The following is a 24,690-nucleotide window of genomic DNA, read 5'->3' as shown; positions in this document are numbered from 1 at the left end:
AAGCATCGGCTCTCTTTGAAGGTTGGCTGCCAGTGAATCTCAGGCAGCTGAAACTTCAAAGGGGGGACTGCTGGGCTTTCCCTCCTGTCTAGGCAGGTCATTCCATGGCACTGTGCTTCCGGTGTTGGCATGGTAGTTTCTAAGTTCCTCTTCAATTAAATAGCTGAATTGGGAGCTGCACTTGTGTTCACATTTGTGTTTCTTATGAGATACAGATAGTGCAAGGTTTCACCCCCATTTATACTAAGCTTATGAGTTAAAAATAAAGGAGAAATGACAATATCTTATAAAAGGCAGCTAGGGAGTGCAATTTTTCTTATTGCCAGTTTACCCTGTGTTATTTACCAAGTTTTAGGTTACTTCAGAGCCTGTTGATCTTGTTTAATAAAAGCTAATCAGTCTGTACTTATGGACTGAATTAGCTCATGGCTGCTAGTTTTAGCTGTTAATACAAATGAACACTATCTCATACTAATGTTGCTGCATTCCCTGATTTTCATCTTCAAATTCTCATCAATAGGTTGATAAGCAAAATGACCTAGTAAGGAAAAGTGTCATGTGAACACTTTAGTTATAAAATGAAGTCAGATTAGAAGGAACTCAAAGTCAAATATAGTTGTATCTGAGAATACAAGCCTGCTAGGTTCAAATCCTGAGTCTGCCACTTACTAGTAAGCTGACCTAAAGCAACTGGGAAACTCCCTGGAAAGTGGCTGTAATGAGAACACTTATTTCATAGCCCTGATGAAAATGCCAAGCTTTAATTATTAAAACAATATTTAATGCACATTAAAAGAAAATAAATGTTTAGCTATCTGACAGATAGAATATCTGTTTGTAAGGTTTTAGATCTTTCTAGATCACAGTTGAATTAATTTTAGACCAAGTCTAGCATTGCCTATTGCCTATTTTTACATTAAACTTTACTGAGCAAAAAATAAGATAAAATAATTATTTGTATTCAGTGGTCAATGTGTTATCTGAAACTGTATTTATGCTGCAACAGAAGTGATGAGTTGTAACAATCTGTAACATCCTCAAAGTATATATATATATATAATTTTTCTTTTTGGACCAGTTCTGGGGCTTAAACTCAGGGCCTGGGCACTGTCCTTGAGCTTTCTCAAGGCTAGTGCTCTACCACTTGAGCCACAATATTACTTCCAGCTTTTTCTATGTATATGTTACCCAGGAAACAAACCTAGGGCTTTGTGCATGCTAGGTAAGCACTCTACCATTAGACTGTGCTCCCAACCGCTATAAAATTTATGATATGACCTTTTCTTGAAAATATTTGCTATCTCTTGCTCTAGATGTATGTTTCTCCAGGTAAGGTCTACAGAATGTTAGTTCAATCCATGCTTGTATGTACTATCTTACAGAAAAAAGTTATTATCATCTTTGAGAATGTTAAAGAGGTTGATTTATTCCAGGACTACTACATAAAAATGCTAACTTTTAATATATTGGTGCATATTGTGAATCTTTAAGAGAGAAGTCCATGGTATGTAACTAAACTGTACTTTCCCAGGCTTATTGCTATAACCCTCCAATATGATGATATTACACAAAACTTTCTCTTGGGAAACCCTAGTCTTGGACTGTCTTTTTGGAGGACCTTTCTTCTTAATCATTGCTCTCAATGATTTAGATGATAGTTTCATATAGAAGCTTATACAATATCATATGAAATTCTGTATCGGTAACTTCATTTATTCCAGCAAAACTGTTTTACTTAAAACAGACACTAAAATATACCACATTTTAAATAGTTTAATCAAATAATGTCCCTAAGTTTAAGATATTTTATATGATGTCTGAAGATTATAAAGTCTTGAGTCCAAGAAAGACAGGTTATTTCATTTCATGCCTTTTTGAAACTTTAAAAGCACAAGCCCTCTGTGGGGCTTTAGAGTTTTGTTTTTGTTTTTGTTTTTGTTTTTTGCATCCAGATTTTTGAAATATAAATCTAAAATGCCTAACTCTGCTACACCAGCCAATCTCAGCGAGGGTTATAAGAAGAGAAGGGATTAATATGAAGATAACTTGTGCCTAGCCATAAGGGCTTTATTTTATAGACTAAAGTAAACACCTTAAATTTCAAGTTGCAAGCACACAGGGAGCCAGAAGATTCCAGAGCACTGGCGTCATGTTCTGCCTGTGACTCACTCATCTTAGTGGCTGAGCTCTCTCCCTACAGCTGCAGCTTCCAGCTGGTTACAGGATTGTGTTCTAGGTAGTCACACACTGCAGTCACCTGGTTTGAGATGACCAAATAGGCGTATAATTACAACATAGCCTAGTGATGAATGAAAGCTGGTGTATGTTTTTAGCAAAGGCAGATGTGAAATAAATGCTAAGTCATAGCTGTTTTCTATGAAATGTCAATGGTGACAACAGTAAACATAGTCTTAAGAGTGAAGAACCAGCTTGGGAAGTACAATATGGATCATATGTATACTCTCTTCTTTCCCACTTAATCATTTTGTTGTTCACCAAACCTGATTCATTGCTAGTTGATATAGTAAATGCTTTCTGAAAGACAGATCATGCATGTTTATCTCAGTTTGCACATTATTCAAGAATATGTTATATATATATATTTATATCTTCTTTGCTATGTGTATGTCCTCAGTAGCTGTGATTGACATTGTAAAAAATAGATTCAAAATTTTCATACCTCACATTTATATTATTGGGAATAATTAATGGATTTGTTTTAAAGGCATTTCTATAAAAGAAAGAAAGAGGGCCTGGAGTGTGGCCTAGTGGTAGAGTACGTACCTAGCATGCACAAAGCTCTGGGTTTGATTCCATGGTACCACATACACAGTAAAAGCCAGAAGTGGTGCTGTGGCTCAAGTGGTAGAGTCTGAGGCACTGAGTTCAGGCTTAGCAAAAAAAAGAAAGAAAGAAAAAAAGACAGACGGAAGAAAGAAATAAGGAAATGAAGTAGCTTGCCTAGGAAATCTGCATCTGACCTACTTGAAAGAGAAAGATTAGAAATGTGGGGGAAAGCTGAGCACCAGGGGCTCATGTCTGTAATACTTCGCATACAGGAGACTAAAATTTGAGGATTACAGTTCAAAGTCAGCCTTAGCACAGATTTAAAGAAAATCATTGCTGTAGAGAATTGGTAACTGCAGCAAGGCAAGAGAAGTTTGTAGAAATTCCAAAGCATGAAACATGACAAAAATAGAATAAATTTGAATTGTAAGATCACAGTACTACTTTGTGATGGATATCATTAGATGGAATGTTAAGAAGAGGACAAAGAATCAGCTTTCTTTTTATGTTGCACTAGTTAATTTTTGCAATGTAACAAACTACCCTAAAACTTAGTGATAGAAATGACAAATATAATTTCTTTTGTTTCTTTGAGTCAGTTAATTGAGTGATACCATGCAGTACTTTCGATCTTGATTGGCTTGACTGAACTCTGTGCTGCATCTGCACTTACCTAACAACTCAGTGGAACTGAGTGGTCTTGGATGGCCTCTCTCATATGTCTGGCCCTTTACTAAATGACCGCCGATGCTAGGGGATGCATGGCTCCTTGCTTCTGATGATCCAGGCAGCTAGCACATGCTTTCTTTTTTTTTTTTTTTAAACTTACTGTATTGTAAAAACAACAAGATGTATATGCCTTTATTGACCTTGTATTGATTTATTATCTGCTCTTTTGTGTCAAGGAGAAGCAGATACCAAGGCAACATTGCATCAGATATTTAAGAAGTGAATTGTCAACTGCCAATGAAAGAAAAATGGGTAGGGGGTAATAGATGGCTGATTTCTCTCTAAGTAGCAGATTCAAATCTCACCCTTAGGAAAGAGAGAAGGAAGGGAAAAGGAGATGGCAGGAGGTTAAGAAGGCAGCTTTGGCCAGGTCAATGGGAAGTCATTGAGCCTAAGATATCCTAAATATTTGTTAATATGCTCCAAATACAGTTGTGACTTATGTTTGATTAAGGCTATATTAGTCCACAGTCCCTTTGTGAAGGGACCAGAGGAATCATCATAATGTATTCTGCCCCACAATTCTATTAGGGATTGGACTGCCTCTGTTATCAATAGGCACTTGATTGGAAATGGAGCAAGGGATCATGACTTTTTGTTGGTTGCTTATTATTCTGTTCCTTCTCTCCCCTGCCCAGGAATGCCATGTTCTTTCTACTATCTCTGTGGCTTTCTGTGCATCAAGCCCCTCTATATACTTACTTGATTTAGTTGGTATTACAGTAATTGTAGCTTCTTTTAACCAATAATTAAACATTCTGGTTGGCTTTTATTACCTCAGATCCCATAATTTCAAAGAAAATTACTTACCTAGCTTTGTGACTAGCCTTGAGAGGAGAGCTGGCACTCAACTTCCTGACCTTGCTGGCTCCTTCTCACCTACACATAAAGTTCACAAGATTCCATCTCAACCAGTCAAAACGCTGTGGCACATATCCTAACTAGTTGGGAATTGAAATCAGGAGGATCATGGTTCCAGGCCAGCCCAGGAAAAAAAGTTTGTAAAATTCATCTCAACAGGAAAAGCTGGGTATGGTGGCATGTGCCTTTCTATTTCAGGTACAGAGGGAAGGGAAATAGCAAGAATATCCTGTCTAGCCCAAGGGGAAAAAAAGCAAGGCCCCATTTCAAAAATAACCAGATCAAAAAAGGGTAGAGGTGTAACTCAAGTGCTTTCGTCTAGCAGGCATGAAGTATTAGTTCAAATTCGAATACTGAAATATATATTTATTTCAAGATGTGTTTAAATGCTTTTTAAAAATAATATTAAAAACAATACGCTGTTTTCTGGCTTAAGAAAATATTTTCATATTCTCCCTTGCTTCTCTCCTCTGTCTTACGGTAACTAGGGTATTTTTACTTCACTCAACATTGACCATCACTTTCCCAGGCTTTCTAATACTTTTCCTAACACCAGAATTTGCCCATAGAAAAGGATTCTAAATTCTGTGCTCAAAAGTAGGTCCCCACACCTGGAGATTTAGCTCAGTAGTAGAGAACATAAAACGTGGGTTCAGTCCCCACGGAACAAGAGTGAGGGAGGAATTGTCTGCCAATTCAAAAATCTTACCAAGTTCCCTACCTCACCACCACAAGATAGGATCTTGTATAGCCCAACCTGGCATTGCTCAAGATCTCAGTGCTGGGAATAGAAAGATACATTAAATCTTCCATTATTTATAGGCACTGTGGCTCTACTGCAGACAGAAGAGTGGTATAGCTAGATGGCAGGGTTCCTCTGCTTAGTTTTTCAAGGAATTGCCATAGTGGTTGCACTAGTTTGCATTTCTACCAAAAGTATTAAGGATGCCTATTTGATTACAATGACAATAATGATGACAACTACAATAACAGCAACTGCTGCACAGTCATGTGGACATAATTACTAAGTATATATTAAATTTAATAAAATACTTTAAATAAATAAACCTAGTTTTTCTCATTCAGATAAATGTTGAAAATGGTATAATATTAAAGATTAACTATAGTTATAGCTTGTGTTGCTTCAGGTTGGCTGAAGAAATCTGAAAACTGTCTTCTGCTATTACTTTATTAAGGCAAATGTGTACTTTGATAAAAATTTTGATTTTGTTAGGAGGAAGTAAAACTAATGTCAGATAAATATAGTACTTTGCGTGCGTGTGTGTGTGTGTGTGTGTGTGTGTGTGTGTGCTTGCTTATGAATGTAAAGTGAAATGTTCTTGCCAAGAAAGTATTCTTGTCTGAATGCAGCTTACCTGTTAACTCCTGACTTATGTTTACAAATAGGTTCATCCTAAGTTCCATTATAAACAGGCTCATGACCCGGGCACAGATACTTCTTGTGTGACTTTTTCCTATGATGGCACAGTCCTTGCCTCTCGTGGGGGTAAGTTTGATCTTTTCAGTGTGTTTCTATATGTAAAATGATGATATTTAAATAACATGTCACACTAATATTCCCAATGCTAGGTATAACGAATGTGTGTATGTATGTATGTATGTATGTATGTATGTATGTATGTATGTATGTATGTATGTATGTATTTGCTAGTCCTGGGCTTGGGCTCAGGCCCTGAGCATTGTCGCTGGATTTTCTCAAGACTAGGGCTCTACCACTTGAGCCACAGCACCACTTCAGACTTTTTGCTACGTATGTGGTACCGAGGAATTGAACCCGGGTCTTCGTGCAATGCTAGGCAAGCATTCTACCACTAGGCCAAAGTCCCGGCCCATGGTGCTTTTATTAATATACTTGTGGAAGACTGATTTTTTTTTTCCCCATTAAAGTACTGTTTCAACTTGACAACATTGATTGTATTAAAAGTTAACAAGCAGTGTGAAGTAATGCTCCTGTTGTTCTTTCTATATGATGAATATAACTGTAACCCCTCTGTTAATATGTGGAGGAAAAAGTTAACAAGTAAACATTTAAAGTTTTATTTATCTTCACTTTTCATAAGAATTGACATTTTCATGGATGATCTTCGCTTCTGCCTTTAGAATATTGTAGTTCATGTACATTCTTTCATACTTTCTCATTTATGGTTCTGTGCCAGCTGTTTCAAAATCCTTTATTTATTGAACATTGATTCCCTCCCCCAAGTTCGATCACTAGCAGAGTTCAGCTTTTTTCCCCCCTTCCTCAAGGTTTCTTACAGCTTCCACTGAAAATTAGTTTATTATATGAAATCACAAATTTGTGAAATAGTGATAGCAAATTTTCACCTAAAATTTTATCTAGTGAATGTTTTGTTTTAGGCAAGGCAATATAGAATGACGTTTACCTTAGTTTCCTTTACTCTAAGGGCTTCAATAGTGTTCCACACTTTTGTTATCATAGTTGAAAATACATAGCAATATTTAGAATTTTTTTGTCTTCCTGGGGCTGGATATATTTTTCAGGGCATTGTTACTGTTACCATTTGGATTCTTTCAATGTGTTGTCACCAAATGATTTAGAGAACTTGTTGCACTGTAATTCTTTTTTTTAATATATTTTTTATTGTTGTAAAGGTGATATACAGAGGGATTACAGTCATATAAGTCATGTAATGAGTACATTCCTTTTTGAAGTGTCACTCCTTCCTTCACTCTGTCCCAGGTTTTCCCTCCCACACCTATCCACAAGTTGTATAGTCTTTTTTTTTTTTTGCCAGTCCTGGACTTGAGCTCAGGGCCTGAACACTGTCCTTGGACTTTATCTAGGCTAGAGCTCTACCACTTGAGCCTCAGCACCATTTCCGGCTTTTTTCTATGCATGTGGTACCAAGGAATCGAACCTAAGTCTTTGTGCATGCTAGGCAAGCACTTTACCACTAGGCCAAACTCCTGGCCCAGTTGTATAGTTTTTTTTTTTTTAAAGCTGTATACCTAACTATTATTCAAATAAAAGTCACTGTGTGTGGTTATATTGTAAGCTTATCTACAGCCATATAACTGGATAGATGTTCTTCGTTGTTTTTGCCACATTTTTCTGACATGGATAAAGCTTTGTTTTGATAGAGTGAGATTGCAACTTATGAAAGGATCAAACAAGTTTGAGGATCTTTGTGTGGATTTGTTTGTGGTAATAGGGTATCGTACCAAATGTAAGTTTTCCAAAGTTCTCACAGTAAAGTATAAGCAATAAAGTCCAACCAGTTGTGGTTAATGCACCTGCCAAAAGTTTCGTTTAAAGGAAGGTCCTTGGAGAGAGAAGGGGGCTTTTTATTGAATTTTCCCGTCACCTCAGTCTCACCTGATCCAGATTTATTATTGGACCCAGGGGTCTGAGACAGGTCCCAGCTGTAGGCACTGGGGGAAAAGACTAGCAAAGTCATTATTTATGAGTTTGGCTTTTATTCTGGTCAGGAATTATTAATAGCCCTATAGAAACATATATATATATATGTACATATATATACATATGGGATTCTTAAAAAGAATATTACTCTTTAAATGGCTTGGAGAAAAGCATGTTCTCTAGCATAATAATGACAGCCACAGGTAGAATTACACAAGAGGGTAGGAACCAAGATGGCTCACTTCCCATTGATGTTAATGGATAGTTCTTCCCCCACATATTAGAAGGGAAGACAATCTGTTGAGAACTGAATTATTTCCGGTCTTGATTTTTAAAATTGAAGCATTTAACTTTTTTTTGTTGCTATTGTAAAGATGATTTACAGAAGGGTTATAGTTATATAAGTCAGATGATACATACAGTGCTTTTTGAGCTATGGTGTCACCCCTTCCCTCACTCTCTCCCAGTTTTTTCTTCCCATCCCCACCTACAAATTGTGTAGTTCATTTTCAGCATAGTGAATATCACTGCTGTATTGGCTCATCCTTTGTCCTCCCTTTCTGTGCCCCCTCTCTTGCTTGCCCTCTCCAAAACAGATAAACTAACAAACAAGACAGAACAAAAGGTAAAGAAAGCAAAAATAGCAACAAGTGGGAAAAATCCTCCTGTTTCCATTTCTTGAAATTCGTTTTGATAAATATTATCTGCTTTTGAGCCTTTGTGATGCTCTTCTATGATATCCTCCTTTGGTCTCACTGTTGAATGTCCAGAGACCTTTATAATTTATCATGATGAAGTATATATGTATACAGTTTTTGCATTTTACTATCTAGTGTGTTTACTTGTAGATGTTACAGGCACATTCTAGTTACAGCAAGTGAGGAAAACCATTTAACCTATGTTACTTTGGCTCTGGCTTACTTCACTTAATACAGTTTTTTTCTGTCTTTCCATTTCCTGTGAATGGCATGGTATCATTCTTTTTGATATTCTACTGTGTGTATAGAACTATTTCTGATGGTTACAATATTCTTAAGGAGTCAGGCTATTTATCTTCAGTCATACCACAGAGGAACTACCATCTAAATTAAAATCTCGCTTTAGAGTTAGTTCTCCAGAGTTCCTTCTAGCTTACAGAAGGTGCATCAGCTTGGAAAGAAATTTCTAGAGGGCTTACTTATATCATATAGCTTTCTGATGTTCTTGCATCTATTGCTGCTTTCAAGTTCTCTAAACAGTTAAAGTAAAATTTGCTTATGTGCATCTGGTTTCCCCCTTTTCCCTTCTAATCTAGTCTCTCCTTTCTCCTTTTTTCTTCCATTTTTTCTCTTCCCTTCCTTTGTCCTATCCATTCTCCTTTCCTTAAAGTTATATGCAAAGTTTGAGTTAATCCTAATTTTGAAATGAATATTCAATGCAAAATTCACATTTGTCTTTCATTTTCTTTCTCATTTCTTTATTAGGTGATGATACATTAAAATTATGGGATATCCGACAATTTAATAAGCCACTTTTTTCATCTTCAAATCTTCCTACTATGTTCCCAATGTAAGTAGCATATTTTAAATATTTGATTAGCATAGGAAAATGGAAAATAAAGTTTTCAATTTAATGTTAATTTATATCATGTGTTTTGAATTTTATAGAAAATGACTTGAGAGGGATCTGGAGTTTGGCCAAGTGGTAGAGTGCTTGCCTAGCATGCATAAAGACCCAGGTTTGCTTCCTCAGTACCACATACATAGAAAAGCCAGAAGTGGTGCTGTGACTCAAGTGGTAGAGCACTAGCCTTGAGAAAGCTCAAGGACAATGCTCAGGCCCTGAGCTAAAAGCCCAGGACTGGCCCCCCTGCCTCCCCCTCCCCCCGCAAAAAAAAGAAGAAAGAAAATGACTTGATGTAATTGACATCTCTTTTGAAAGATTTGTCAGACTATAAAACCTTTTTGAATGATGTATGTGTGTTTTCATTCATATGTTTGTGTGTATATTTTGTGTGCACACACAGGTCCTTTTGTTATTCAGACTGTCTTTCTCTGGATGGCTGAACACTGTTATCTCCATTCTACTAACTTGGTTACTGAAGTTTTCTGAGCCAGATGAGATGCGATTTCAAATCTAAAATTGTTACCTTGAAAACTGTACTTTGGTAGAAATGAAATTTCATAGTTGTGTTAAATAATGACTAAGAGGGAGAATATGAATGTATTGGGGTCCTCAAATAAAGGAAGTTGTATAATACAGTTGTATATACACCAACTCTAACATAGCACACTGCCCATGGCATTATCTTATTAAAACAAACTGACATGAATTTAGAGAGGGTAAGTATTTCCTGAGCAATCTTACCTGCTCTGAGTAGTGCAAACTATATCACTTCTTTGCATATTCATCTTAAATTATTCATAATCAAATGATCAAGCCTTTGGTGAAAGCAAACAAAAGCATTGTGCAGTCAGGGTCGTCAGTTAGGTTCCAGTATTGTAACTTGCTCCTATTTTTCTTGACTTAATGTCGCTGGAATTATTGGAAGTGATAATAGTGATGGTGGTAGTAAAAAATAATTGTAGACAATGGTCCTGGCCAAATCCATTCCTACTTAGATGTAGTACCTATTTGTGTACTATTAATATAGACGCAAAGACAAGTAATACACAAATAGTATACTTACTTGTTCAGATACATTATCTGCATTGAGTTTTCTCCACTCTCCTTTTGTATTTAAAAATATGTCATAGGGGCCGGGAGTTTTGCCTAGTGGTAGAGTGCTTGCATAGCACGCACAAAGGCCCGGGTTCGATTCCTTGGTACCACATACATAGAAAAAAGCTAGAAGTGGTTCTGTGGCTCAAGTAGTAGAGCTTTAGCCTTGAGAAAAGTCTAAGGACAGTGCTCAGGCCCTGAGTTCAAGCCCCACAACTGGCAAAAAAAAAAAAAAGTCATGAAGTAGAAGAAAACATATATTCTGGAGTCAGATCGCCTACATTTGAGTTCCAGCTCCAGCATTTTCTTATGTAAATACAAGTAAGGTTTATTTAACCTCTCTGCTTCAGTTTCTTTGTAAGTACAATGGGGGTAATATTTACCTCACAGGACTGATGTGAAGAATATTAAATTACTAATAATGTCTGACTTGGAAGCTCTGTGTAGGGCTTAGTTCTTAGCAGTGACATTTATTTAATTCACTCATTATTGCCGCACTATTGTAAGCATTATGAGTATATACTTATTGGCTCTTTTTGTTTGTAGGACTGATTGCTGTTTCAGCCCAGATGATAAACTCATAGTCACTGGTACCTCTGTACAAAGGGGATGTGGCAGTGGCAAACTTGTTTTCTTTGAGCGTAGAACTTTCCAACGGGTGTATGAAATTGATATCACAGATGCGGTATGTACCTTTTTTTTTTTTTTTTTTTTTCCTATTGTGGGACTTGAACTCTGGGCCTGGGCACAGTCCCTGAGCTCTTCAGCTCAAGGCTACCAACCTACCCCTTGAACCACAGTGCTACTTTAGATTTTCTGGTGTTTAATTGGAAATAAAAGTCTCATGGACTTTAGTAGTGCCTAGGCTGGCTTTGAACCATGATCCTCAGATCTCAGCCTCCTGAGTAGCTAGGATTACAGGCATGAGCCTTTGTGCCCAGCTGATATGTATCTTTTTTCTTCCTGTTCTTGAAAAGAAAATGAAGTTTATACTTTAGCCACCTTTTGCTTTGTTTGGTTTAGTTTTTAATAGAATCCTGAACCTCACAACGCAGTAGCAAGTTGTTTTTCCAACACAGTAATTTTTATTACTCTATCCCTTCCCCTAGCCCAATATTTTGTATGGGCCTAGACTTTAATTAGAATTTAAGTTGTGTCTGATTTGTTTCGTCTACTCTGCCAACCCAGTTGAGGAGGGAAGAAGCTGATAGTTCTGTGGGATATATAAAAGTGCTTAAGCCCACAGTGTGCTTGGGTAGATGCAGGCATTGTAGACAAATGTGAAAGAATGAAGTTTATCATTGAAAACTTTGACAGAGTTCTGGTTGTCAGGTTATAGTCATTAAGGTAAGGCTTAACTTCCACTGAACTTACTGTTTAGTTGTTTGGAAATGTAAAACATTTCAGTTTTAACTTCTAGACCTTAAATAAAACATTCCAGAGCCTTTAGTTTTCTTTACACATTTCATGAGCACTAAAACCTTAGCATTCATCTATTCATTCACTGACTCATTCATTTATGAGCTGAGATTTGTGGCCCATATAATATAATAATGCTGAAGTTCCCATAGGAAAATCTGAATTCTTTAAAAATATTTATTATTATTTAGATGGTAAGACAAATCATAATTTTCTGAGAAGAAAACAGATCAATTAATGTCTGTATAACTTTATTTGGCTCATTGTCAAATGCGTTGGTAATTTCCTGTATCTCAAACAGTGCTCTTATGTAGGTTTCTCCAGTTGCTTCTGCTTTCTGTAAACAGTTGAGACATATTATGCACTTAAGTGATTCTAGACAGTTGAACAACTGTTTTTAAATCACCAGTAAAAGCTCTTGTCTCTAATGTTCTAGTATTACTATGGAGTTTTAATTTGTAGGCTCCAAATATGAAACCATGCTACAGTTTGAATATTACAGAAAAGTAAAACAAGACAAATTTTAGATGAGAACTCAAGTTTTATAGATTCTAATCTCATGACATAACTTGGAATGTGCCAGCACTTGTAATACTTTTTTGGGGTGCATCCAGAAGCCAAATAAAACACTAGATGAAGGAAAAACAATGGACCCCATCAACTTTATTCTAAAAAATAAAATTATTATAATTCGTTGTTCTAGCTCAGTAACACTTCAGTATACATTTCAGTATTATTTTAATTTTTTTACATTATAACTAGTTGAAATGTAAATAACTTAAGGAATGTAGAAGTATGATTCCACTTTTTTGGGGGGGTGAGGGGGTCATGGGGCTTGAACTCAGCCTGAGTGCTGTCCCTCAGCTTTTCAGCTTAAGGCTACCACCCTACCTCTGGACCTCGGCATTGTCCCTGAGCTCTTTAGCTCAAGGCTACCATCCTACCCTTGAGCCACAGTTCCATTTCTCTCCCTCCCTCCCTCCCTCCTTCCTTCCTGTCATGGGGCTTGAACTTCCCTGGGCACTGTCCTTGAGCCCCTACTCCTGGGCCTGGGCGTTGTCCCTGAGCTCTTTAGCTTAAGGCTACCAACCTACCCTTGAGCCAAAGCCCCACTTCTGTTTTCTAGAGGTTAATTATAGATAAGAGTCTTAGGTACTTTTGTGCCCAGGCTGGCTTTGAACTTTAATTCTTAGACCTCAGCCTCCTGAGTAGCTAGGATTACAGGCATGAGCCACCATGCCCTGGCTTACACTTTAAAATCATGCTAGACTTCTATATTAATTTCAAGAAAGAATATACTATTTTCTAGAAAAATCTAAGATTAATTTTTATTCCCTGTATTTTTTTAGCTAGATCTTTCTATAGCACTTATATCTCATGTATTGTATATATATATTTTTTTGTCTGTCTTTTTGTACCAGTATATAAGTCACACAAGAGCAGAAAGTTTGTTTTGTTTACTGCTGTTTCCTCAGCATTTAGAACAGTTCCTGAAATGTAGGTAGCTCCTAATATTTCATAAATGAATAGGTGGTACAGTTGGAAAGTACAAGTAATGTTTATTATAGAATTTTGGTATGCCATTGGAGGGTAGAACAAGAAGGAATCATTTAAAATTGCAGAGATAAACTGGCATAAGTTTTTGGAAACATTCTTTTTATAGTTTAAAACAATTTCTTAGGTGTTTTGTAAAGAACTAAAAGAGAGGCTCCTAACACAAAGAAATGAAACATGTTTAAGGAGATAAAAATGATAATTACTCTGATCTGATCATTGTACATTATATAAGTGTACTAAATTATCACACTGCATTCAAATAAATGTGCATAATTTTTAGGTATCAACAAAGTATTTTAAAGTGTGGAAATGTCAGGAACCAGATTTTCAGATCCACTTGAGTTGATGGAAAAAGAGATAATTTCAACTGAGGACAAAGCCACACACTTGATGCCATTTACATCACTGATTTAGTAATGATTAGGGGTTGTTATTGACATCGGAGAGCTTACTTTTCTGTTTATATAGTAGAATGTTATGTTAAAGGGGCTTTAAACTGCCCTTTTGACCTATTGACTCAAGTTTTAGATCTTCTTGGAATTTAAGAAAAATAAACACATTTCTTGGCACAGATGAAGGGCAAACATTTTTATCAAAACACACTTACTTTATTTTGTATTGATTGTTAATGAGCATGAATTATCTTTTTTTTTTTTTTTTTTTTTTTTTTTTTTTTTTTTTTGGTAATACCCCAGTCACTATAGTAAGATACTTTTAAGTTTTGGTTTGCAGCAAAGGCAGCATTCTAATATTAGCATTATAACAGTAGTGTACTTGTTTAACTGGTCACAGACCATGATTATGTCTTCCCTGATGTGCCTATTTACCTTAATGAAGTATGATTGGTGGTGTTATTTCTGCACCCTATTGTAAACAGAATAAACCCAGAAAGTTTCAACTCCTCACTAGGGGATGGTAAATGTGTTTTTAACTTTTGCTATTTTCACTGTCTGCAGTGATGCTTGTATACATTTTGTAATTCTGCTACAATTATTTTTTAGATGCTTTCTTTGTAGTCTAATTGTATCTTCTCAAGTTAAACAAACATACATTATTATCTAATTTTTCATGATTTAGGTAGTACATTGGGCTTTTTTTTTTTTTTTTCTTGGTGGGTCATGGGGCTTGAACCCGGCCTGGGCACTGTCCTTGCGCTCTTCAACTCAAGGCTACTATCCTACCCTTGAATCAAGTCTCCTTTCCTGTTTTCTAGCCGTTAACTGGAGATAAGAGTCTCAGGTCCTTTTGTGCCCTGGCTGGCTTTGAACCTTGATCCTTAGATCTCAGCCTCCTGAGTAGCTAGGATGAATTTTGAGTTTACAAATTCACTTTTGTTTTTTGTGTAGATAGGACCTTACCAATTTTTAGGTATTATATAAAAGGCAAAAAGACCTCCATTACTTTTTTTTTTTTTTTTTTTTGGTGGATCATGTGGCTTGGGTGCTGCTCCTGGGCTTGGGTGTTTTCCCTGAGCTCTTCACTTCAAGACTACCACCCTACTCTTGAGCCAAGCCCCATTTCCCTTCTACAGTTTATTTGAAGATAAGAGTCTTCAGGTCCTTTTGTGCCAGGGTTGGCTTTGAACCTTGATCCTTAGATCTCAGTCTCCTGAGAAGCTAGGATTACAAGCGTAAGCCACCATGCCGGCTACATTACATTTTTTTTTCTGCCATAAAAGCATAGACAGAAATCATAAATGAAATTGGAAATGATATCATTTTATCAAAGAATGTGTAGAAGAAATCATAAAAAATTTTAAACCTTTCCAAAGTCATTCATTTCGGAAAATAACATAGATTGTTACTAGCTTACTATCATTTTATTAAATTATAATTTGTAAAATGACTAACATGAAAAAAATAGAAACTAAGATATGTATTAGCATTGTTTTTTTATTAGCATTGTTTTAAGCTTAGCATGGTTAATAAAATTGTTTGACCAGGCATTAAGATAATGGCTTCTTCAGCCTGTTTACCTTTAATAAGGTCTCTTTTGAAAGAGACAACAGGCATTCCTTGGGTAAAGAGGAAAACAGCCTAAAGGGAAAGAGTTCACAGATTTTGGAGCTGAGCCTGGCTTCAATATGTTTGCTTATGTACTTTATTGAGGGTCTTCTGTGTGTGTGTGTGTGTTCTTTCTAGTCCTGGCATTTGAATCTAGGGCTTGGGCTCTGTTGTTGAACGTTTTTACTCAAGGCTACCACTCTACCACTTGAACCACAACTTTACTTCTAGCCTGTTGGTGGTTAATTGTACATAAGAATCTCGCCAGGGTCTTTACTGCCCCAACTGGCTTGGAACTGCGATCTGCAGATCTCAGACCCCTGAGTAGCCTGTATTTCAGATGTTAGCCATTGGTACCTGCCTGTGACTTTTGTTTCTATAAATACTGAACAAAAAGGGGATGAGAAGAAAAAAAGAACTAACCTTTTGTTTAGAAAACACAAGTATTGCATCTAACCCAAATGCCCTAGCATGTGGCATCTGGAGGGAAGGGAGGGAATTTTTCGTGGCTATTTTCAGCTACACTGCCATGGACATTTCATACTTGATTGAATAATTCTAGCCCTAGAACAATACGAGTATGAAGGTGTTTTTGGAAAAGACACATATGTTATTGTCTAGAGAAGATCTGATTATATGAACATTTTTTCTTCTTTTTTATTGTATTTTATTGTCAGGATAATGTATAGAGGGGTTACAGTTGCATTTATCAGTTAATGGGTGCATTACTTCTCAAACCATGATACCCCATGTCATGTTTTTGTTCCCTTTTCCCTCCCCTATCCCTTTCAGTCATCTAGTTCCCCCCTTCCCTTCCCTATTGTATATGAAGATTTTTAGCTACTAAGAATAGATAGCAAAGAACAAGTTTATGTTGTTTTGCTTCTTTTTATCATTACCTGTTTTCCAGAATATCCTTTCCTGTAAGAAGTAAATTTTTTCATGTTCTTCATAAAAATTTATTTTTCTCCCTCTCTTCCTCTCTCTCTTTTTTTCTCTCTTTCTTCCTCTTTCCCTGTCCCTCTTTCTTTTTTGGTCAGTTTTGAGGCTTGAACTTAGGACTTGGGTGCTGTCCCTGAACTTTTTTGTTTGTTTGAGCTCAGGGCCTGAACACCATCTTTGTACTTTCTAAAGGCTAGGGCTCTATCACTTGGACCTTAGTACCACTTCCGGCTTTTTTTCTATGTATATGGTACCAAGGAATCGAACCTGGGTCTGCATGAATGCTAGCCTCCTGAGTAGCTAAGATTATAGGTATGAACCACTCATGCCTGTCTTTCATGTTCTTCATAAAAGATAGCTCAGTTTGTATGTATTAGATGCTTCACCTGAAATCTTGTTATGGTGTTTTTTTTGTTGGTTTTTTTTTTTTTGTAGAACTAGCATTATGGTTAATAAAGTGTGTATTTTGGATCTACTTTCCTGGAATTTTATCAGTTACTTTTATCTTCATCAAGTGAAATGAAAATAAGGACTTTTCCCTTTGTTATTAGCACGTAACTCTGGCCTTTTCCCACAAGATAGGGAGAACTTGAAAATTTTCTGTAATTAGATTTATATATTCAATTACTACAAGTTTTCTCATGGTCCTTTATTTTTACATGTATTGTTGAAATGTACATAATTATTGGTGAAATTACGTTAAGTTAAAGTCCATATACTTAATCAAAAAGAAGGAAAGAGATTTTATATAGGGCCTGTTTTTCTAGTAGAAATAAGGAAAAGTAACATCTATATTGTATTTTTAAAAATACATTTGTTTGAGGGGTCAGACTTTGATCTAATGGGCGAGTGCTTGCCTAGCATGCACAAAGACCGGGATTCAATTCCTCAGTACCACATACATAGAAAAAGCAGGAAGTGATGCTGAGGCTCAAGTGGTAGAGCTCTAGCTTTGAGAAAGCCCAAGGACACTGCTCAGGCCCTGTTTTCAAGCCCTGCCCCCCCATATATATATATATATATATATATATATATATATATATATATATATATAGAAAATATTTTCTACAAAATACCAGCTATTTCCTTCTTTATTTATGTACATTTCTGAAGAAAATTTGAGTTACATTATTTTTCTCACCTTGTAGCATTTGATTCTTCATAGGTAAGCATCAATTAGAATAACTTTTTTTTTTTTTTTGCCAGTCTTGGGCTTGAGCTCAGGGCCTGAGCACTGTCCTTGGACTTTCTCAAGGCTAGAACTCTACCACTTGAGCCTCAGCACCACTTCTGGCTTCTTTCTATATATGTGGTACCAAGGAATCGAACCCGGGTCTTCATGCATGCTAGGCAAGCACTTTAACCACTAGGCCAAACTCCCGGCCCCTAGAATAACTTTTTATATTTTTTATTAAAAATGTATAAGCAGGGCTGAGAATGTGGCCTAGTGGTAGAATGCTTGTCTAGCATACACGAAACCCTGGGTTCGACTCCTTGGTACCACCACATACACAGAAAAAGCTGGAAGTGGTGCTGTAGCTCAAGTGGCAGAGCACTAGCTTCGAGCAAAAAGTGTCCAAGGACAGTACACAGGCCTGGAGTGCAAGCCACAGGACTGGCAGAAACAACAAAAATGTATAAGCCAGGAATGGTGAGTCATACTTATATTCTTAGCAGCAGGAGACTGATTATAAATTCAAGGCTATCATGGACTATATAGCAAGACCTGTCTTAAAAAAAATCAAATAAAGCAAAAAGGTATATTACATACTAAATCTAAGAAAGTTGACAAAGATAGAAAGGTCGTGAAGAAAGTAGTGTGTCTAATTCTATTACTTACAGATTTTTCAAATATTAAATTTAGGGCCGGGAGTTTTGCCTAGTGGTTAAAGTGCTTGCCTAGCATGCCTGAAGACCCAGGTTTGATTCCTTGGTACCATGTACATAGAAAAAAGCTAGAAGTGGTGCTGAGGCTCAAGTGGTAGAGCTCTAGCCTTGAGAAAGTCCAAGGACATTGCTCAGGCCCTGAGCTCAAGCCCAGGACTGGCAAAAAAAAAAAAAAATCAAATATTAAATTTAGAACAGTACGTTCTGAGGTTCAAGAAAACTGCTATATGTGTTTTAACATATAAAGTGACATATACCTTAATAGGATGGTGTTACATATAAATACATATTTCACATGTAAATACATACATACGAAGTGTTGTTGACACTTTTACTTCACATAGAAAGTTTCTCTGTTCTCATTAGGTAAGAATATTGATATTTTTAACTCTAAAGAGATTGAAGAATAAATAATAGATGGGAGACCTTCAGGAAGCTAGCTATTTTTTTCTTTTTTTTTTTTTTTTTGCCAGTCCTGGGCTTGGGCTCAGGGCCTGAGCACTGTCCTTGGACTTTCTCAAGGCTAGAGCTCTACCACTTGAGCCTCAGCACCATTTCCGGCTTTTTTTCTATGTATGTGGTACCAAGGAGTTGAACCTGGGTTTTCATGCATGCTAGGCAAGCACTTTAACCACTAGGCCAAACTCCTGGCCCTAGGAAGCTAGCTATTTATCTTAATTTTTAAGTAGACCATTCAGACTATTCAGTCTCTATTATTTGTACATATGGAGGAGAGCAGAAAGGTAATTCAAATTAATGATATTCCAGACATCCCCAGAATTGTCCCTGGAATATATCCTTGTTTTTACATTTGAATACAGATATATAAGATATCTGAAAATCCCAGTTCAAACAAATTATTGAAGCTGTGCATTTGAAAGCTTTCCTCTGAAGGAGCAAAGGAACTTCTTTTTTCTTCTTCATTTGTACTAAGAATAGACTGGTTATCTGTCTGAACTGGTTTAAATGCCCAGTTCTGCCAGAACTGCCTCTTTGTAAGTTTTCTAGAAAGAGTCAAATAATGTCCTTATGCAATCAGGATCATATAGAGAGTAGCACAAAGAGAGAACTTGAGCTGTCAGTAATATTAATGTCAACTAAAAATAACTTAGAGGACTATATTCATTTATCTGCCTTCAAAAATATAGTGAAATTAATTGCAAAGCACAGGAGATTGAAAAAAAGACTTTGAAGTAGCTAGCTTTCCATTGTCAGATTTTTATCACAGAGCAATCAAACAACTGGTTGTCTAGTGAATTGCAGTTGATTTAAAGTATGTATTATTTTGAATAAAGAAATAGCAGCTTAATAAAATTTTACTATTGTTCACTTTTTAAAAATTATTTTATTTTTTGTGTATGTGGTACTGAGAAATTGAACCTAGTGCTTGCTAAGCAAGCACTCTACCCCTAGGCCAAACTCCCGGCCCATAAGCGCATTTCTATTTGAACATTTGGGGCACAAGACAATACAAATCCTCAAAGGAGCCTCATTAACTGTATTTAGTAAAATGTGCCTATTGCCATTTTCCCATTGCCAATTGATCAGTGTACTCAACATTTGCTCATTAAGAATAGAAAGGCAGCTGGGCACTGGTGGTTCACACCTGTAATCCTAGCCACTTAGGAGGCTGAGATCTGAGGATCAGTTCAAAGCTAGACTGGGCAGGAAAGCCCATGAGACTCTCTGCTCCAATTATCATCAGAAAACCAGTAGTGGGACTGTGGCTCAAAGTGGTAAAGTGCTATTCTTGAGCAAAAGAGGTCAAGGACAGCACACAGTCTCAGAAATGAAGCCCATGACTGACACAAAAAAAAGAGCAGAAAGTCAAGGTGTAAGAACATCAATTATTTCCTGGTAATTGTAAAGCTGCCAATTCAGCATTCAAGGGTTTCTTTCTCTCATACTGTATGAGCATTAACTGCTAGTATAATGTTTTACTGTCAAGAAGCACAGTGGTCAGTCAGTAGCTCTTGCTGTACTACATTTGAACTAGGGCTTTGCACTTGCTAGGTAAGGTGCTGTACCATTGAGCCATGCATGCTTTTGGCCATTTTTGCTCTTAGTTGTTTTGTTTCTATTATTTTAGTTGTTCTATTTTTTATTCAGGCCATTCTGCTTTTTATATAGTTGAGATGACACCCAGATTTTTTGTTGAGATGATATCTTTTTGCTCAATCTATCCTTGAATTGCAGTCCTCTTGCTCTATGTATCCCATCTAGTTGGGATTACAGGTTACAAATGCTTTTCCTTTTCAGAGCCCTTAACTAACTACACCATGCTTCCTGACCAGATTTTATAATTACATATAGAGGGAAGGAATGAGTGGGGTGCATTTCCTCTATGGTATTACAGTTGACCAGAAGCTCAACATTTTTTAGATTAAAAAGATACAGTGATAATGAAAAACATGAAACAATTTCCAGCACATGTGCCTAGGAGATAGATGCTATTTTATATTAGCTATACCCTGGGAGAGACATTCACATAGTAGGAAATGCAATAGTATCATTGATCCTACTATGAGTTACATTTTTTGCTCTGGTGTTATATTCCCTTGAGATAACTAGTTGAAGTTAGAATTACCTACTTTTGCTTAGTTAACTACCAGCTGCTTTCAGCATACTCTGTTCATTGTTTCAGTATTATTTTCCAGACTCAACCTTTGCTTACCTGGGAACTATGATTTAACTTTCCTATATACGCATTCAACTTATTTAACAGGAGATTTTTACCATCTCCCTAAGGAGTTCATTCATTTTTTCTCTACTTCACCTCACATTTTCATAAAGGCCTACAACCTTTACTCTAGCCCTTGTGGACTTGGGGAACAGCTGCTTAACATTTTCTCTTTCCTTGAAGATTATGAAGCTGCTGTTCAGTCTTTTGTCTAAGGGAACTTTTTTTTTTTGGCATGTTAGTCAGGAACTCTATCTCTGAGTCAGGCTTCCAGCCCTAAGTGAACCAAATTTAGTATATTCTGAATACTTCCGTTGTCTTTTATATCATCATCTTAGACATCCTGAATTCTCCAGTGAGAAAATTGAATTAGGGGTTTCCTGGAGCTAAAAGTGCTGTGTGTGTGGTAAGGGCATCATATCACTCATGCTTAACACAATACATGGCACATAGTAACTAGGCATTAATTAAAAATACCTTTGTTAGTGTTAACATTTTTATAACATTTTACAGTCTAGTGTGTTCCTACTGGGACTTATATTAGTAGCTTGTTAATTTTCTTTTGTTTTTATTTTTTATTAGTCGTTCTTAAAAGTAACTTCAAATTTTATAGCAAAGTTATCTTTTTTTTTAGGTTCGATGAAAAGAATTACATTTTTATTTTTTTTTCTTTAAAGCTTGATTGCTGAAATGACTATATTTTGAGTTCCATAGTAGAAACCCAAATTTGCTACCAATGCCTAAAATACTGTTAATTTAAGCTGATGAATCTGAGGGTTATTTGACTATTAAAGATTGAGGTCTGCCGGGTGTTTGGCCTAGTGGGAAAGTGCTTGCCTAGCGTGCACGAAGACCTGGATTTGATTCCTTGGTACCACATATATAGGAAAGCTTTAGTGGTAGAGCCCTAGCCTTGAGAAAAGCTCAAGGACAGTGCTCAGGCCCTGAGTTTAGTCCCCAGGACTGGGGCAAAGGGAAGGGGGAGAGTGATGTCTACTTTATGATAATAGCTGTGCTTTGGAGTAAAAATTCAGATTTGAATTGTATTTGGAGGTATCTTTTCCTATACCTATCTATTTGATAATGATGCCATTTTGGAATTTGCAGTGTGAGATAAAGTATTTTTCATATATCTCAGATTTCATGAACTGAAAACAAGCCTCATGACTAAGAAAAAAATATATATTAAAGTAAATAACGTTTTATATATCCTATGTAGATTATCCATACAAGAAAATTCAGCTTTTCCTGTGTTAAAAAATTACATACTTAGAGTGGGGTGGAGGGGGAGAAAAAATTGCATACTTGATTTTTAAAATGTAATCCTAGATGTATTTCTTATCTAGAAGTTAGAGATTTAATAAGTTTTATACCTTTGTGCTTTGTTCATATAAATAAAAATTTCTGATTATTATCTTTTATGTCCTAAGTCTGTATTAATTAGGTTGGGAGAGATGGTTTAGAGCATCCTTCCCTATCCTTTCCACTTCCTGGTCCCCATGACAAGGGGTATATGTGATATGCACAGGTAATGGCACGGTTTCTTGGAAGTGATTTACCTAAGACTCCAGTGCCCATGGTTCCACTGAGGTTTGAGGGGTCCCAAACTTTCACATCTCTGTAACCCATCTTGTGCTCACCAGTGGGAAGGTGCGCTACTCTAGTTGAATCCTTTGTCTGAGGCTTCTAATCTCTAATCACTTTAGAATAACTAGTCATCCATCTGTCATTCATTCTCTGGACCCTAGCTCTAGCCTCCTTCCTATTTGTTTCTTTTTTCCACATCATCAGTAATAAGAGTAGTTACCAGGCTTTATTCAGTCATTATTTGTATTTTCTTTGCCTTCATAAACAGAATTGCAACAAACTAACGTTTAGTGTTTTGGATTAAATGAGGAAAATTGTGTTTAATTTTACTACCCAAGAGATGCCTTTTTCTGAGGATTTTTTTTTTTTTTGCCAGTCCTGGGCTTGAGCTCAGGACCTGAATGCACTGTCCTTGGATTTTCTCAAGGCTCGAGCTCTACCACTTGAGCCTCAGCATCACTTCCAGGTTTTTTTCTATGTATGTGGTACTGAGGAATCAAACCCTGGTCTTCATGCATGCTTGGCAAGCACTCTACCACTGGGCCAAACTCCAGGACCCTGAGAACTTTTTTTTTCATATATTTTATTGTAATTAATAGAAGGGTTACATTATATTCACCAGATAGGAGGTACATTATTTCAGAAATATTGATACCCCCCGATACCCTTTCCCTGAGAACTTTTTTATGATGAAATTCTTCAAGAAAATTTGTTATCAGGACAGGTGTAATTCATTTAATGTCAAGGTCAACTACCAGGTTCCAGATTTTTATGGCATTAGTGGTTACCATAATTTCCTATTATAGACTGTGGGACTTAAGATATGCACTTTTCCATAGACTCAGTGGAATTAATTTGATAATTAGGTGCCTGTTTTTATAAAGCATAATCCATATATCAGTTGTTTGTGGTAGATGCAGAACACCACTTTCTTGCTTGAGTTTTCTATATTAAGTTCTACAAAAAAAAATACAAGTGCTTTGTATTTTTTTTCTTGTCTCCTTTAGGCTGCTATCTAGCTTATGAATGAAAGAATTATATGGGTCAGATTAGGAAGAAGATTTCTAGCAAAAATGGCAATTGCTTACAGTCTGACCCTGATAGAGTTGGAGGAATGTGGAGGGGAAGAAGGATACGGTTATGTTCACTTAGGAAATACAGAGAAGGTGTCCACCTTTATTTTTCACTTAGGAGATGTCCCCATGTTGAGGAGCCTTATTTATTGGAAACTGAGGCTTGACCAGATTTGTTTCCTAACTTACATGCATGAGACCAAACCTGATGGTGATGGTTAATATGTGTTGCAAAGCTTCAGAGAGAAGTTTGAGAAAAGAAGGCTCAAGAGAGTGAAACAAGGAGAAGACACATGGCTTAGAAAAGTTTAAATAGTTCCCACCTCACTCTTCTACTCTTTGGCTCAATTAACATAGAAAACAATTTTCCTTTCTCTGTGAAGTGTTGGGCTTGTGGAAGCCTGAAGAAAGTTATTTTTCAGTACCTTCCTATTTTTTTCTTGTTTTGAGTTCACATTTTTTAGCTATTAACTTTTATAACATTTCTTAATACCAATTTGTTGTTCAAGGAGGTTACAGTTTGACATGTTTTACAAAGAAGTACCTCTATAGATTCATATTTCCTCCTTTCCTTTCTGCTTTTTTAAAACCAATCTCAACAATTTGCATTATTCTGTTTTCATACATATACTTAAAGCATATTGCCTTGTGTTCTTAGCCTTATGTATACACACACACACACACACACACACACACGCAGTGGTTCAATTGATTTGTGTGGTTTCGAGGTGTCCACATCTATAAGACGCCTCCTACATAACTGCAAAATTGTGTAATAGTCTCCTTCACGGGCTCTTTACTTGGAAAATCTAAATGTTTTTTCTCATAAAGAATCTCTGGTTTAGTTAGCTTGTACTGTATAGGACAGAAAGAAACATGAAAAAACAGAGTTTGGCTTACAACATGAGACAGCAGCTGGGAAGGATCAGGAAATGGTGTATCTGCATAATCATGTTAGGCATAAAATTATGAAGGACATTGGGCTCCTTTTTGTATGAAGTGGAATAGTGTACTGTTTGGGTTATACACATTACAAACATCTAAGATATTATACAGGCATTG

At 36.5% G+C, this 24,690-nt stretch overlaps 1 protein-coding gene across 2 annotated transcripts in view; it reads left to right on the top strand.

The window, feature by feature from the left end:
- Wdr70 (WD repeat domain 70) overlaps window positions 1–24,690 on the top strand; it is a 192,754-nt gene that overhangs the window by 142,608 nt on the left and 25,456 nt on the right. For both annotated transcript variants that reach the window (XM_090332029.1, XM_090332028.1), the window contains 3 exons: window positions 5,785–5,884; window positions 9,244–9,328; window positions 11,027–11,165. In XM_090332029.1, coding sequence (XP_090188155.1) covers window positions 5,785–5,884; window positions 9,244–9,328; window positions 11,027–11,165 — 324 coding nt within the window. The remainder of the gene's footprint in view (window positions 1–5,784; window positions 5,885–9,243; window positions 9,329–11,026; window positions 11,166–24,690) is intronic.

The sequence above is a fragment of the Megascapheus bottae genome, chromosome 4, assembly GCF_031878675.1.
Source record: "Megascapheus bottae isolate mThoBot1 chromosome 4, mThoBot2.hap1, whole genome shotgun sequence".
Lineage (NCBI taxonomy): Eukaryota > Metazoa > Chordata > Mammalia > Rodentia > Geomyidae > Megascapheus > Megascapheus bottae.
The sequence above is the reverse complement of the archived record's forward strand: the minus strand, read 5'-3'. Positions and strand labels throughout refer to the sequence as shown.